Source organism: Dreissena polymorpha, chromosome 5 (genome assembly GCF_020536995.1).
Source record: "Dreissena polymorpha isolate Duluth1 chromosome 5, UMN_Dpol_1.0, whole genome shotgun sequence".
In the NCBI taxonomy this organism is placed as follows: Eukaryota; Metazoa; Mollusca; class Bivalvia; order Myida; family Dreissenidae; genus Dreissena; species Dreissena polymorpha.
Window position 1 is genome coordinate 21264774 of NC_068359.1, and position 18304 is coordinate 21283077.

General features: G+C 34.9%; 1 protein-coding gene across 1 annotated transcript; it reads left to right on the top strand.

Annotated features, from left to right (window-relative positions):
* Positions 1-4945: 4945 nt before the first annotated feature.
* LOC127831093 (uncharacterized) lies at positions 4946-7605 on the top strand. The gene is made up of 4 exons (XM_052356082.1): positions 4946-5022; positions 6231-6462; positions 7127-7261; positions 7498-7605. The coding sequence occupies exons 1-4, from the start codon at positions 4946-4948 to the stop codon at positions 7603-7605; spliced, it is 552 nt and encodes a 183-aa protein (XP_052212042.1).
* Positions 7606-18304: the final 10699 nt, after the last annotated feature.

Consider the following 18304-nt stretch of genomic DNA (forward strand, 5'->3'; position numbering starts at 1 on the left):
ACTTGACAAGTTACCTCTCAACCTCACGTTGTTTCAATTTCTTACCTGTACTATATACCCTGATATGGAGATGATTCATTTTTATCATAACCAACTTTCTAATTAAATAACATGATACTTTGCTTTATTGCATTTCAGATTTGAGGAACTTACATACTAGTGTGAAGTTTTTATTTAATGCCTGTATCAGTAACTGTGATATGAAGAAGTTTTATGTTTTGACAATTATAATACACAAAGGGGACATAAAATGATATATTCGAAGTCAGAGTTATGGTACTTGGTAAATAACCTCACACAATGGCCCCGAACACGCTTGTCAGGTTTTAATTTAATATCTTTATCAGAAACATGAATATGGGGTAGTTGCACGTTTACTCTAACGAGAGCATTACTCGGGTTCAAACGTTGTGGAGAGTTGCATAACTCTGACTGTTAAGTGACTATTTAGTGCATAGTCCAGTTTAACATGCAGACAAAACTAAGGAAATGATAACGACCAAGGACATTCTGATGGAAAATACGTTTATGAAAAAAACTATACTTCAGAATGTTTTTTACTTGTGAGATTTCTGTAAATAAAACAAACATCGTTATTTAACATGCAACGTTACATTGTCATTTCTAAAAGTATATGTGTTTAGTGTGCCTGTTTTGCAGATGGATATTAACCGGAGTATTTAGCTTTAATTTGGTCGCATCATTTTAGCAAAAATACAATATCCTTAGGTTTGGAAAGTTATCAATGGCCGTACATAATGACACAAGACGATTCGTAAGACAAAAATAAACATCAATAAAATCTGCAACGCATGTTAAACTTCATAGAATTACCTATAAAAACCTTCATTAAAATTAAACTGAAAATCAAGACTATACATTTCAATGCAATTACGACTGCCCTTAGGTTTTCCGCAAGCAGTTAAATATTACAATATCATTTTAATGGCTGGTGTGTTTAAACGTGTGTTAGAGGTAGGCGTTTTAAGACCCTTCAGTGTGAAAAATTGAACCATGTTAACATCTGTTAACGTATAATTTTACTAGTTGCTTTTCCTGAATCTAAATTATTTATTGACAAGTCAAATCAGCCCTTTGTATTACAGTTATAACACAATAAAATTAGTCTACATTAAAAAATTATTCATGTAATTAATTAAAATTCGGTTTCAATAATTTGTTTTTAATAAAATGTTACTAAATCGGGTATGGGTTTACTTTTGAAGCTGTTTTCGCTTAAACGATACTGTTTTAATTCAATTTATTGATGCGTCGATTGGGATTATGTTACATTGATAATCACGGAAATGTTTGACAATATCGTCATAAAAAGTTAACACCACAATACTGAACGATAACCACACCTCCTTTAACAGGTTATTCATTTTCCATAGTTTACTGTTTTTATCATACTACGATCTCATCTTCGGGCGTGTTACCCAGGGTTACTTGGTTCACATTGTTTCCATGTAACACCACCTCATTTAGAAACAATTTACCAAAAATATCTGGTGCACAATTTATTTCCCATATTCGCCTAAAATTACTGAGCTTCATTGTTTAATCATGAATCACATTTGATAAAAAGACTTATCGACTAGAAAACATATTTACCGTAATAAAATAGAAAATAAATCATCTTAACTTAACTAACGATCTTTCTAAACTTAAAATAAATCGCAAGCTTGAACATGTTCAAAATAGTAATCACGCAAATGTCAGTAATAATTGGGTCCCTTCCTATGTTTAATAATACTGATATGACTAGTGAGAGTGTTATATATACTTATATATGTGATGTTCCAGTTTGTCCTATTTGAAGTGTATAACGCGGTATTTTACTTTTGTGTAGTTTTGTCAAAATAAAAAAAGTATTATATGGATCAGCTGGAATTCTCACTGAATCATTATAATTACGTGGAATGATAGTTTTTTAGATAATAAAAAGGCGACTATAGCAGATATAGCTCAGGAAAATGTTAAAAAAATAATTTAGTAACCATATGTTGTGCATTTTAATTTGGACTACCGAGTAATCCCGAATAATACAAAGTGCGACCGAGATAGAACGAGAAATAAGGAGTGATACCGAGTAACAGCGAGTGATAACGAGTAGTCACGAGTACTCCCGAGTACTCCCGATTGATTTGTGTAGTATCTTTCATGATGTTACAAATTGACATGGTATAACGTTGTCCAATACCTACGGTGGCATAGAGGTGACATTCACTTCTCTTTTTTTAAATTGCTCTCCTCTTTTTTCTAAATAAAAGCGGCGTGCAATTAAAAAAAGAGCGGTGCTTCTCTTGTTTTAAATTACTCTCCTCTTTTTCCTATCTCGTGGCCACGAGTTAGCTATGTCGTGGCCACGAGATAGAAAAAAGAGGAGTGCAAAACTAAATAAAAGCGGCGTACAATTAAAAAAAGAGCGGTGCAGAAAAAAAGGCAGAGTGCATTCAATAAACAGAGGCCTGTTGGTCCACGGTCGCCCAAATCATTTTGGCCAATCAGAACACTGATCTTGAATCAGGAGAGAGGATAGGCTATAGTAAGTTGTGGTGATCTCCCTTTCTGATTTGAACTTGTTTAACAAGGGTTTTCAGAGAGTCCAGAGAATTTTATTCTCGACAGTATTTTATACTGACCAAAGCTTACATACTATAAAACAGCTGTTGTTGACCAGAGACTACGTTGCAGTTTAAGAGAACCGCGTTGCGTGACATTTAATCGTTTTAAAGTGCTCGTTTAGAATTTGTAATTTGATTTCGCGACGTTACCTATTTAAAAACTGAACGTTGTTAAACTTGTTTGGAAAATCCAGGTTCGGATTGTATTTGAATTTGGGCGTTTGTTTGTTGTCGTGTTGTAATTTGAGTTTTTAAACTTCCCCAGGGTTCGTGGAACGATGTCCTTTGCCGGGAAGCCTTTTGTTTATTCTGTTTCAGGTGAAGAACATGTCTGGAGCAGCAGCGATGTTCGTGTTCCTATTGCCGGGGATTCCAATGTCCATCGTTTGAAGTCTGCGTGTCCTCCAAATGCAATGATTGACTTTCTGCCCGTATCTGGTGAATAATTTTTAACTGTTTATAGTTGAGTGTGAGACCCAACATGTTTATGTGGCATGCTGCTTTATATTACCCCTTTTACTGTCTTATATAGTCGATATAAATTGCCGCCATAGTCTTTTGATGATTTTTGCGTTTGCATAATTATTTAAGCTACTGTCTTATACTGCAGTGGGGACGATTGAACTTTACCGGTACGCAACACTTAACATCAAACAGCGTACCCTAACCCTTAACACCTAACACATAACAACTTACACAACACCTTATTATCCTTTTATCCTATATATTTCTTTAGTATCGGGGGGCTACCGCCCCCAAACCCCCGCTTTGTCGATGGTTGTAAACAACTGCGTACCAGTAAAGTTCAATCTAGCCCTGCAGTTTTTGTTGCTGCCTTTGGAAAAAAGGTTGCTAATTTTAATATTTATTTGAAGCTTTGTGTACCAAATAATTGTTTTTATGTCCCCAGTAGGATGGCATATAGCAGTTGAACTGTCAGTCTGTCCGTCCGTCTGTCCGAACACTTTAATGGTCATAACTTTTTCAATATTTAACAAAGCACCGTGATATTTGGCATGCATGTGCATCTCATTGAACTGCACATTTTGAGTGGTGAAAAGTGAAGGTCAAGGTCATCCTTCAAGGTCAATTGTCTAATATATGGCATCTGTCCATCCGTCCGAAAACTTTAACATAGGCCATAACTTTTTCACTATTGATGATAGCAATTTGATATTTGGCATGTATGTGTATCTCCTGGAGCTGAACATTTTGAGTGGTGAAAGGTGAAGGTCAAATGTCTAATATATGGCGTCTGTCCGTCCATCCGAAAACTTTAACATTGGCCATAACTTGTTCACTATTAATGATAGCAACTTGATATTTGGCATGCATGGGTATCTCCTGGAGCTGAACATTTTGAGTGATGAAAGGTGAAGGTCAAGGTCATTCTTCAAGGTCAAATGTCAAATATTCCGTCCGTCCGAAAACTTTAACATTGGCCATAACTTTTTAAATATTGAAGATAGCAACTTGAAAAAAAAAATTATGCATGTGTATCTCTTGGAGCTGAATATTTTGAGTGGTATAAGGTGAAAATCAAGGTCAATCTTCAAGGTCAAATGTCAAATATTCCGACCGTCTGAAAATTTTAACATTGGCCATAACTTTTTAAATATTGAAGATAGCAACTTGATATTTGGCATGCATGTATATCTCATGGAGCTGCACATTTTGAGTGATGTTAGGTCAAGGTCATCCTTCAAGGTCAAAGGTCAAAATTTGCAATATTGAAGATAGCAACTTTATATTTGGCATGCATGTGTATCTCATGGAGCTGCACATTTTTGAGTGGTGAAAGGTCAAGGTCATCAATCAAGGTCAAAGTTGGAATACATATAGATGGCTTCAAAGCGGTGCAATAGGGGGCATTGTGTTTCCAACAAACGCATCTCTTGTTTTTAAAGAAATGCTTAAAACTCCACTGAATACTGCTTTAATACCCAAAAAGATATTTTACCCTTACAGTTTCATGGTATTTACATGTACACGTCATGTATATTATAACACTGATAAAATGTATTATGGAATCAAGAAAAATACCCTTTCTGCTGTAACCAAAATGGGATAAAAAGATTGCAAATCCAGAAATTTGACGCAACATAGAACAAGTGAGATAAATATTAACAAAGATAAGCTTGCTTGTCTCGAACATAGCAATGATGACTAATTTTCATAATATTCAATAACAAATGACAACTCAAGAAAAAATATTGCAAATGAAAACCAATTCCAAATGGAAGATCTTATTTTACTATGCCGGTGCAAAGTATGTGTCTGACCGTAAGGGTTTTAGAAAGCTGCTGCATCAAGAGCTGATGTCAGGTTGTTACGACATATTGTACCTGCATCTTGGCTCTAACGATGTTTGCTGCAAGGATAGCGATTTCTACCGGTATGTTGAACAGTAATTTTTCAGTTTTAGTTTTTATTTAACCTATTTACCTTAGCTTTATTGCAGCGAACGCACTATGCTTTTTGAGACACTCGAGTCTGTTCCTGGGAAGAACCAGAACTTGGTGTTTATGGAGAAGATAATGAGAACCTCCTAACTCCCTATCACTAGGCGAACACCACATCCACTACACAATTATGCTTTTACATTGGCCTGTATTATTGAATGTCCCCACCAACCCCCTAACTAGAAACCCTGGATCCGCCACTGAACAGCTTAGCAGCATGAATAAAAATGAGCTTGATCAACTTAGTATCATTTGTTTAATAGATTTTTTTGGATTGGCATTTTAATGAAATAAAATAAGTTAGTTTCTCAAATATTTTTGTAGTTGTTTGTAACTTTTTATGCCCCCGGTAGGGTGGCACATAGAAGTTGAACTGTCCGTCAGTCAATATGTGTGTCAGTCTGTCCGTCGGTCGGAAAAAAACTTCAACGTTGGCCATAACTTTTGCATTATTGAAGATAGAAACTTGATATTTGGCATGCGTGTGTACTTCATGGAGCTGAACATTTTGAGTGGTGAAAGGTCAAGGTCATCCTTCAAGGTCAAATGTCAAATATATGGCGTCTGTCTGTCCGAAAACTTTAACATTGGCCATAACTTTTTCAATATTGAAGATAGCAACTTGATATTTGGTGTGTACGTGTATCTCATGAAGCTGCACATTTTGAGTGGTGGAAGTTTAAGGTCATCCTTCAAGGTCAAAGGTAAAAAAAATAATACAAAGCGGCGCAATAGGGGGCATTGTGTTTCTGACGAACACATCTCTTGTTAATAATTGTTTGTGATGGAAAGATAATTCAATAAGCAACTAATACCACTAACTTATTATCCCTCGCCATAGGAGGAGGGATATTGTTTTGGGGTTGTCTGTCCGTCCGTCTTTCCATCTGTCCGTCCAGCACTTTTGTGTCCGGAGCCATATCTTGGAAGTGCTTTGGCGGATTTCATTGAAACTTGGTATGAGTATATATATGGATAAGAGGATGATTCACGCCAAATGGCATCGTACACCATCTGTTCATAGCAGAGTTATGGCCCTTTGTTTCTTAAAAAATGCTTCTTTAGTGTCAAATATAACACTTTTGTGTCCAGAAGCATATTAGCAGTCTATCAATTCAATGAATTTGCTTGTTATTTTTAGTTGTGTGACAGAGATCCTTGATGCTGTATTCAGTGTGTGCACTGAAATACACGTGGTGCTTTGCGAGATTCTTCCACGTGATTTTGATGTGAGAATGTTTCCCCGATGGCCACTCTCAGGGGCACAGTTGAGGAACTACTGCCAGTGGATAAGAAGCGCAAACAGCATGCTGTGGGAACTGAGTCACCATGTGCCTTCTGTGAGATACATGGACTATGGAGCAACTAAACAGGTTTAGGGAAAGATCTAGAGTGAAATAGGAAGTTTCTCAGCAACTGTTGCATGGAATTTCATCATCATGAAACTTAAATTAAATATATGCATCATTATACTGCGGTGGACCAATCCCAAATTCTGTTCAGACATCCTTCTTTGCTCAAGAGATATGCCCCCTTAATTGGTGAAAATTGACTCATTGAGCAGTTTTGTTGCAATTACTGGTTTCTTAATAACTTTTACATGAAATATCATGAATTTTTAAATAGATGTATTACTTTGTGGTAGTACACTTGCACGTTTTGTTGGTTTCAGCTCTAGACGGAAAACCCTTATAATTAAAAATATCTGTCTGTGCTGTAATATGGAAGTTAATGAAATAAAAAAATAAACATGCATTATCATTTTTTTAGTAGTTCTTGCATAAGTTTCGTCAGGATGATCATTTTGGTCAGTTCAGAGTTGTACACTCTAATTGATTGAAACTAAAATATTTTTTCATTCGTTCAGGGAAACCAGTTCATTGAATTTGCTGCTTTAATATCTTAGTTATGTTTAAAACAAATTGGTACGGTAACTATCTATAATCAAAATTTAATTTTAAGAAGTCCCTGTACTTGTCCCATGATGGACTACATCTGAGTGCTGAAGGGGCTAGGAGGTGTTTAGTACTCATACAGGACGACCTGCCAAACCAGCTGTGTGTGGAGGCTGCTGTTCAAGATCCTACAGAATTGCCAGCTCTCTCAGCCACGGAAGTACCGGTTCAGGAGCATGACAGCACCATAGCACTCTTTTCGGATATAAAGCAGACTGTGAGTTTAGTGCTACAACAAAGTGGACTGCATTTATGAGCCATAAGCAAATGTGATTTATGCACAAAACTGCAATTCCGCGTCAGGCTAAAACCTTAACATTGGTTCTAAAATCAAAGCGCTTCCACCTACAAATATTCATAACAATTTGATTTTGCTGTAATGTTTATATTTTTGAATAAAATAAGCCGTTTTAAAAAAGTATAATACCTGTATTATGGTTAAATAAACTGTAGGGAGCTCAACCAGAGATTCAAGACAAGGTGGATGCAAATGAAGTACCAATTCCAAGGGACATTAAACCTCAGACACATAAAATGACGGTAACGTTTCTATGCATTTAATCGTACAGATATTTCATCATTCTTAATGAACATTTATAAAGTGATTGCAATCCAGTATTGATTGCTCATATGGCTTGTTACAGCCTATAAATTAATGTTATGTCTAGAGCCGTTAAGCTGGGCACCCTGTCATGTCTCTTTTTAGCCTCGCCTTTTTGCCCCTGATCAGCACCATAATGCCCTTCATTATTGGTAGCTGAAAGGCAATAGTTGGACTGCAGGTCCTATACTTCTAAAGCAATGCCTTTAATCATCTAAGGCATTGTTTGTCATTAAGTGGTAAACATGAAAAGTTCAACAGATGTCTTTGTGTGAAAGCCAGACCACAGAGTTGATGTCATAACCATTCAGTTATATCAGAACATAACATTCTGTAATTGTATAAAAGATAAACTAGTTAGTTTATATAATTTTGTTTTCCATATTTTCACACACACAATTCATTCCCAGGTTGTCTTAGCCAGAGCTAAGAGGTCTGCAACCAGAAATGTCAAAAGATATGGAAAGAAGGTAAAAAATATCGTTAATTTCAGATAACCCTCACTGTTTTATTGTGGAAATGTCCTACTGGTTCTTAAAACTAGGGTTTTTTGTTGAAAAAAACCCCACAACCAAACCTATTTTGAAAGTAAAATATAAGTAAAAGACCATATTAGTGTTATTATTTTGAGGACATATTTCCTTTCTGTTGTCTTCTGCATATTATTATATAATTGTTGTTATTTTTCAAAAGGGTCAACTTTGGTGGATGAGGTTTTGCACTTATGCCATACCTGTACATGCATGTGTAAATTGTTTCAGTTGGCAAATAAATGCCACACAAGGTATATAAAGCTTGATTGGTGCATTTGTTATTGTTGACATTTTTGTTTGCATGTACATGCATTTGTAAATTGTTTCAGTTGGCAAAGAAATGCCACACAAGGTATATAAAGCTTGATTGGTGCATTTGTTATTGTTGAAATTTTTGTTTGCATGTACATGCATGTGTTAATTGTTTCAGTTGGCAAAGAAATGCCACAATGTTTTATGTGCTTCCACCTATAACTTTTAAACTTCATATGTAGCTGCACCTTGATGAGTTATACATGCCACACCCTTTTTTGTGTCACTAGGTCAAAGGTCAAGATCACTGTGAACTCTTAAAAAAAAGAAACTGCACCCGCAGCCGAGCGTTGGCACCTGCTATGCGGTGCTCTTGTTTATATTCATCATCATGTTACTGGTAGTGAAATCTGTGTGAAATAAATAGCCATAAAATACCGATAGGGAAAGCACAGTAAATAAATGCAGATTTGTACATGTTATCAAGGAATAGGAAGCTTGTTTGGTGCATTTTGTTTTGTTGTTTTTGCTTTCGTTGAAAAAATCAATTTGTTAACATTTACATGTATTATATCCTTTAAGTCATTAATTTCTGGCACATCTTTTTATGCCGCCGAAGGAGGGCATATAGTGATCGGACTGTCTGTCTGTCACACTTTACGTTTAGGTTTCGAAAATGCTCATAACTTCTATGTCGCTTCAGATAGCAACTTTATATTTGGCATGCATGTGTATACATGTATGGACAAAGCCTTTCCATGCGCACACAAATTTTGACCCCTGTGACCTTGACCTTGAACTTAGGGTCTGCGTTTAGGTTTCGAAATCTGTGTTTAGGTTTCGAAAAAAGCTCATAACTTCTATCAAGCGTTTATAGGGGGCATAAGTCATCCTATGGTGACAGCTGTTGTTTACCTATATATACATAAATGTAATGCATTCTTAACTAGTTACATATAAATCACGTTTCTTAATGGAATGACATACAACATAAACATATGCCAACATAAGGCACTCATTGTTGCTTTATTTTAAGACACCCGAACAATATTTATTAGCGAGGCTGTTTTCGGAGAAAACCCGAGGTATTGTCATAGCCTGCTCGTCGTCCGCCGGCGTCGTGCTAAAACCTTATCATTGGCTCTAAAATCAAAGTGCTTCCACCTTCAACTTTGAAACTTCATATGTATATGCACCTTGATGAGTTCTACACACCACACCCATTTTGGGTCACTAGGTCAAAGGTCAAGGTCACTGTGACCTTTAAAAAAATCTGACAAGCTTTCGCAGCCGAGCGTGGCACCCGTTATGCGGTGCTCTTGTTTTATATTAAAACTTGCTGCATGAATGCTATTACTGCAGTAACTCTCTTGTTAGTTTCATATCAAATAGGTTTAATCGTTTTGTTAGTTTTATATTGACGGTCATTGGAATTAGTGGTCGTCCAATATTGTCCGGACAACAAAAATATAGTTCAGACATAGTTTCCCTTTTTTACTGGATGGCAATTTTTAGCCTGAATGAATATTAATTATACATGATTGTGCATTCACAGACACTGCATAAATGATCCTGTTTTTTCGTCATGCATTAAAGGTCATGCTGCAGTGGATTAGTTTACCTTGACATTACTGAAGATGTGGCTGTTTTCCTGCCTGCATACAAGTTTAATGGCTTATGCTTGGTACTAATTTTATGACAATATGCTCCATACTTTTTAACACTTTCCATCTTGACAAGTTACATAAATATTTCTTTCATAGGTATTTTCATTACTTTGATTTTAATATAAATCAGCAGAATGTGTGTTTGATTCATCTGTTTCCTATTTTTATGTATCATAATATAGTAATCGGTTCAATCATGAAAGACAATGATTGCCCTGTTTATATGACACTATATTTGTAGCATGCCAATTGATCTGATAGCATGGCACAATGCTATAAACAAATTTTATGTTTTCATTAAAAATAATGAATTTAATGAAAGGGATGTATTCACATTATTTCAAATCATCTCCAAAGATATACGCTTTTCAAATTATATAACCGGTAGTAATTTGTAGCATTTGTACTGGTAATATGGACTGATAGCATAATAACTTTTCAGAAACGCAAGAAGATGGAAGTCAAGACTGGTAAGGTTAAAAGGGAGAAACCTACCATGACGAAAAAGAAGAACAAATAGGTATTAAATCAATGACAGAAAGTATTCTTTCTTGTCAGATAAACAAAACTTGTTCAAGAAGATCCTTTAAAACACACATTCATCCTTTCATGTATGGTCATTTAGATGTTCTACAAATACAGTAAAACCAAGCTTAAAGACGACACAAATGACCTTATAAAATTAGTCTAAATAGCTGGTATTCTTACAATTCAGGTATAATTGATTATCACCAATAACCTGTTAAGCGGGGTTTTGGTGTATGTAAGTCTTCTATGTGCGAGCTTTCCAGGACCAGTCCTGGGCCTGTATTGAATTCATTATAATGTAAAGATGTTCTTAAGTATGAACCAATTGTGGTACATGTTTTTGTTTTGTTTCAATTTCCATGATTTTTTCATAAATATTACTTAGATGCGATTTTAGAATCCTCAGGCTGAGTGGTATTTTTAGGTCCCTTGCTACAATTGCCCAAACTGCAGGGTGTGCTGTTCATCTGAAGATTCCATGCTCGACCATTTTATAAGGAAGCATTCATCGTGGAAAGTTGATAGGCCTGACACACTTTACAATCAGGTTTTTAAATGGAACACATTGTTGTATAGCTTTATGTTATGTTAATATACTCTATGATTTTGAATGAAAAAATATAATACTTTTTCTCCCCTAACAGTTTAACCTGAGGCGACTTATAGTTTGCGCTCTGTGTGTCCGTCATTCTGTGAGTCTGTCACTTTTTCTGGATCCTGCGATAACTTTAAAAGTTCTTCATATTTTTTCTTGAAACATGGATATATGGCAATATGAACATTATGTACGTCATTTCATTTTGTTCTTACGTCAAAATATATTATAGTAAATATAATGAAAACAATCTGATAATGGTGGAGCCTGTAGGGGACATACATTGCTTGGCAATAGTCTTGTTTGTCTAGTAAGTATTGTATTAAAGGAAGGATTATTCTATTATAGGAAGATGAAATCTACGTGTGCCATCCACCCAAACAAAAAAAACCTGAGAATCAATATGGTTAACTAATAGTCAATAAATAAGCTATTTATTGCATAGTTATTGCCAATGCAAATCACATGCAAATGAGCTAATAAATATACAATAAATTTGCAAAAAATTAAATCAATAAATCGGCAATAAATTGTGAATAATTTATTCATACATGATAAATGAATTGTCAATAAATCGGCAATAAATTGTAAATAATTTATTCATACATGATAAATGAATTGTCAATAAATACGTTCAATAAACTGACAATAAATTGGACTTAAGTACAAAGCCTATACACAATAAATTGACAATAAATCGGGTTAACAAGTATGCAATAAATAGTGTTGATAAATTCTGAAAACTGAAAAAAAATCTGATGGAAATTTAAAAGTAACAAAGTATTAATTTGTTCCTGTATTTTTCTTTTTAAATGTATTGGTTTGTTACAGAGATTTTTTATGCATGGGCTGTATAATAAGAAAGCGTCGTTTATGCTAATAAAAGTTCATGAACACATATTTTTAGGCCATATATATTCAGGAAAAAAGGCAATATGCCCATCTTTCCACATATAATACATTACAAAGAAATATATAGCCAGTTAATGGTGGGGCATTATACAATATATTAGATATCTGGTAAGCTATAGGTACAACATGTAGTATTGATGATGAAATCATATGGAAGTAATTGAAGGAAAAGAATATAGCCTTTAATTGTCTGAGACCATACAGAATGGAGAGTATTTTTCGAAGAAAAATCAACATTCAAGCTTAAAGGGATCTTTTCACGCTTTGGTAAATTGACAAAATTGAAAAAAGTTGTTTCAGATTCGCAAATTTTCGTTTTAGTTATGATATTTGTGAGGAAACAGTAATACTGAACATTTACCATGGTCTAATATAGCCATTATATGCATCTTTTGACGATTTTAAAACCTAAAAATTATAAAGCGTTGCAACGCGAAACGATTGAATAATTTGGAGAGTTCTGTTTTTGTCGTTAAATTTTGTGAAACTACGAAGATTGCTTATATAACGTATAAAATACGGCTAGTATGTGTACTCGGCGGAATAGCTCAGTAGGCTAAAGCGTTTTTACTTCAGGACTCCAGGGGTCACTGGTTCGAAACCTGCTCCGGGCAATGTTCTTTTCCTTTTTTAAATTTTATTCTTGATTTTTTTACTGGAGCTTTTACGATCCAATGTTTACATTTATCAATATAAAGCATTTAATGAATAAGTTTAAAAAATGCCAAAATCTGTGAAAAGGCCCCTTTAATGATATGAAATTGTATATAAAATTAAATATATATTTCAAATATGTTTCAAAAATGTTATAGTTAAACTCTTCAAATTAGGGGATCGAAATAAACGCAAAATGGTAGTGACCACAAAAATGTATGTAAAATTTATGTAACTATGTTTTTATCTTAAGAATATGAATTGTAGCTCTATAATTCTTGTAATGAAAACTTGCGCAGAGTTTTGTTTTGCGTAAATGTACATATCAGGTGCCTTTATCAATATTAGTTATTTACAATTTACATATAGTAGCCTGGTCTCTTATGAATTCCACAAAGGCAGTGAATGGAGGGAAACTAACGATATGTTTCTTCTCGTAATCGTTGGCTTTGGCTGCCCAACGTTCTTGAACATTTGCTGGAAGCTTGGCTAGTATAGGGGCTAAGCCAATCAAGTATCGTAGAACGATAGAGCCGTTGAGAACTCATTGTCTTCTTTCAAGGCACGTATTTCATTCAGCAAGTCACTAAGCTCATACCATTTTTTGAGTCTTTATAGGTCAGCTGAGGGAAAGATTCAATACGCCTTGTGATAGATTGGTGGACAATCTCCGCTTTTCCATAACGTTCATCCAGTCGAGACCATAGTTTCTCGCATGCTAAGACTGGATCTCTGCGGTACGATGATCTCAAGCTAACTGCAGGGCTCGAAATTAACACTCGCACACTCACAAAATGCGAGTGAAAAATACGGATTGCGAGTTAAGTTTTAAGCCACTAGTAATTTTTTGCGAGTGAAGAAATAGTGAAAAAAAAGGAATATTGCTAATGTGCTCGACGTTCTGAACGCTTAACCGTAGGTCATAGAACGTCCATATACCTGTATGCGGAAGCCCACACCTTGTATGTAGACTGGTATACTTATAGTACAGATACGCAGATTGTATTGATACAGTGAAAATTAAACAGTCTACTAATTCACACGTGTTCATTGAACTTGAACAGACATGGCGTCAAAGCGAAAAATAACTAGTTTCTTTTTGCCCACAGGCGTAAATAACAATACGAAAGATAAAGCAAAGTTAACCGTTGAGTAAAAAAAAACGAAGTTAAATTATGTTTCCAGCAAAATTTTCGAGAATGTTTTTAATTTTGCGAGTTGGTTTTAAAGCTGCTCGCAATGTTTCGCAAGTAGAAAAAAAAATCGAGCCCTGAACTGCGTGCTGGCGAGAACTTGGCCACTTCACAGCCAAATTCATTTCCTTAAAAGCGCTTGTATCCATGATCTCGAACATCACGTTCTTGAAATTCGTTTTCCGCCTTGTTACTAAATATAGTCAGTCGCGAGAGAGCCAAGTCTTTTTTAAGTAGGAATTTGCACAGATTTTCTCCAATATTAGTGCAGGGTCTTCCCCAGGCCATTTAAGCGCCCCTTCCCGGGGCGCTTGAATTTCGAAATCAGAGTCCCCGGGGCGCTTGAAATTTTCCGATCAGTGTATTCTTCAGTAAAAGAAAGTGGAGATTGTCCAAAAAAAATCAAGGTTTCCCTATCAGTGTATCAATATTCCCTGTTTTAAAAGAGCACTCGGTACCTACTTTCACAAGTAATCGCCATAAACACCACATGGGGTAATGGATAATCCACTGATAAGAGAATAGCATGACGCGCGTATCAATTATTCTAGCCACATTACACGGTCATTTAAATGCTGACAAGGATGTATCTGGTAACTTTCCAGTTGTCAAACTATTTAGTTCATCGTCCAATCGGTTACGCGAATGCTTATGAGGGCGGGGTTAACTATCGACCATTTTTGATTGACGTCGGGCATGAAGAAAGAGTTTATCGCAGCTTGATTAGCAAGTAGCATTTGAGTAATATAAAACCGGTAATTAGTACAGTACAGAACATTAAAGACGGTTTCGGGCATCATCATCACACCTTTTTACTGTAAACAAGTGTTACCTATGACTCATAATTAATACGAGAAATTAATTGCAAGTGGTAAACAATTAAATATTATAGCGGTTACAATTATGTGATAACAATTTATTTAATTCCAGTACATGTATATTTCAACATGTCCATTTATAGAACTGATTCACCTCGTTTTTCTGACAAGTGTCAGATACTGTTGGATTTTTTTGTGGATTTCTTGATGTAATCTTGAACTAGATTGTCAGGTTTTACAACAGGCAAAGTTTGCAATTTGAATTGAATGTCTGATGCAACATGACTTTCCGACCCATCAGAGCCTTCGACATCATGCTCTTGTAGTACCTTTATTTCTGCAGCCGCGGCTTCAAAAGCTTTTTGCTGAGAAAGAACTTGAAAATTTGCTTCTGATTCTGCCTTTTGTTTCAAAAGAGCTGCTTCCTGTTGAGTATATTTCTGTTTTATCTTTGCAGATTCGGCTTCTGCTTGTTTCAATGCGATGAGTTCACTGAACTTCACTCCAACGGCTAGTATCTCGAACTGTGTGTCTTAATTCACACCACCATAAACAGAGTTTGGCTTCATGCTTAACATGACTTTTTTCTTAATACTTATTGTTTAATTTGGTCAATCTTTTCCAGCGCGTGTAACTTTGCTTTTTCCTGTAGCAACGGGTCTGTATAGTGAGAGCCAATAATTCTTTAAGACTTGCTTCACTTTACACATTTTTTAAGTACACTTCAAATGTGTCTTTTACTTTTACGTAACTTTCATAGGTTTCTTGTAATTGCTGTTCAATCAGGTTAATTTCACCAACATTACTCTCATAAGTTAAACATCTTACTTAATTTGTCCAAACTTTCAGCCACTTTGCGCCATGAAGCAGAACAGCGCTTCCTAAAGTCATCAATTCTCTCTTCATAAAGAGCCATTCCTTATACAGATAACAGACGTTCAGGCTGTGTTGACATACAATAAACTTTCTAAAGCCGGTTTAAATACAGATGAGACTTGAGTGTGACCATTTTGAATGTGTATTTAGTTCGATGTCCAGTACCCGTCATCTCCATCTGCTACTAGCAAATTGTATGTAAATTTACTATTCTGTTCTGGAAACAGATAGTGAACCGATCGTGTCGAAAAAGAATACTGTATGTGGTGGTATTCAGTTTTTATTCTTAGATTCAACTCGATGTCTGTGGTAAATTGCTGTAAAACAAAATATAAGACGTTTAGTTCTGCAGTAATTAAGTATCAATGATACAAAGAAAATGGTGTATTGTAATAAAAAAATCCTTAAAATGACTGAAAAAAGGTAAAACATATAGCCTTTACCTAATTAATAAACAATGACATAGTTACGAAAGAAAAGCTTTGGAAGTTACCCTAACATTTAGGACATATAGCCTCAACTGGGTCGAAATGGTAGGTACGACGTAGTTTGGGTACGAATAGCATTTACTGAAAAACCCAGAATGAATGAATATACCTCAAAAATAATTAATGCCTTAACAAAATACAAGTTATATAGCATTGTTAACATGTGGAAATTTACACCATTCGGGGCTATAAACCGGTATAAACGTCTTAAGAAAATGCCGAAATAGCAATGGCGGCAAACGCTTCAAACATTCGTAGGTGAACAAACACTGATATTACCAAAGGGAAGTAAGCAGCGCAATATTATACGGTTACATATGAACGATATAGCCAGCGCATAGGTTTTGTTAAAAATGTATACAAATTGCTAGAATAATGTGTTTGTTTCTCATTGACTGTGTTTTGTTGTTTGACAAAACATTTTTAAAAGGATAAAAAACAAACAAAGAAATGTTCATTTACATAGAAAAACAAATTTTGCTTTCGTGTTCGCTGTGTCGTCTGCACTGAGCAAGGTATAGCGTTCATGACCTTAATTTATGGAAGACATAACTGCAAATATCTTTGATCTTCATCAGTTTTTTTGCCAAAAATTATCTATTTAAATTAGTATTGAATTCAGTATGAAGATGGCTTGTCTTCTGATAAACAATAATTGTAATCAGGCTTACTGTATAAATTAATCATGTTAAAATTGACAGAAACCAGCTTTTTATGGCTTTGTAATTTTAACTAAAATCTACCAATTTATCGCTACTTACAAATAATGTTTGAAATAAGCTGGAAACGATTTTCATTACGCAAATATAATGATCATGAATTAAATATGTACAAGGTACATATTTAAGTATAAAGAATAGGCAATACATATTCTCATTTTTTTCTATCTATAATGAATAGGCAATAAATAGTGCTTGATTTATTTCTATTTATAATGAATAGGCAATAAAAAATGCTCTATTTCTTATTATCTATAATGAATTGGCAATAAATAGTGCTTGTCTTATTTCTATCTATAGTGAATTGGCAATAAATAGTACTAAACATTTTTCTGTTACAATGGATTGGCAATAAAGAGTACTCTATGTATTTGCTTTCTCAAATAAATTGTACAGAAATCGGGCCTTTATAATGAGTTGACAACAAATAGGGTTAGGGCTTTCACTGAAGAAACCAATTTATTGCTTATTCGTTAAATGAATTGTCAATAAAAGGGGCTAATGAATTGTATTTCTCAGATTTATTACCAATTTATTGACAATTTTGGTACAATTTGCTAAAGATTTTTTTTGTTTGGGCAACATCCATTGCCACCGAGACACTGAAGAGACGCCCCAACAAGATGACAACGCCGCAAATGAAGATCAAGTCAATGTGCAATCCCACTTCTTTTTCCAACGAGACACTGACGAGACGCCCCAACAAGATGTAGACACTTCACAGCTTCTTCTTATTCTTTCAAATGACGTTGAACTTAACCCTGGACTGGTGAGATATTACTGCCTTATAATAAACAATATAAGTGGGCAAGTTCTTTAAGCAGAGGAATTTTAACCTTGTAAATGTTCTATAAATATATATATTATATGTGTGGTTAGGGTAATTTGAGGAAGGTGCTTTTTGAAATTATTATCTCATATATTGACCATTTTCTATTTGTATGCCCCAAGATCAAATGATCGCAGTATTTTGTTTTTGGCCTGTCTGGTTGGCTGTCTGTCTGTCCCAAAACTTTAACCTTGGTCATAACTTTTGTATTGGTGAAGATAGCAACTTGATATTTGGCATGCATGTGTATCTCATGGAGCTGCACATTTTGAGTTTTGAAAGGTCAAGGTCATCCTTCAAGGTCAAAGGTCTTTTTTTCTGAAATAGCTGCATTACGGCATAAAAGCGTAGTAGGGGGCATTGGGTTTCACAAAAAAAACCTCTCTTGTTTCCTCTGTAATTTAGGTAGTCAATTAATGTAAAAAATGATGTTAATCCATTCTGATATTTGTTTTCATTTTCTCAAATACTACTACCATAGTAGTATATTTAAAAATGAAAAAACATATGATTGCTTGTTTTTATACTCATATTTATCTTATATATTCAATAAGCAATTTAATAACAATACAAATGTTTACTTCCACATACTTTC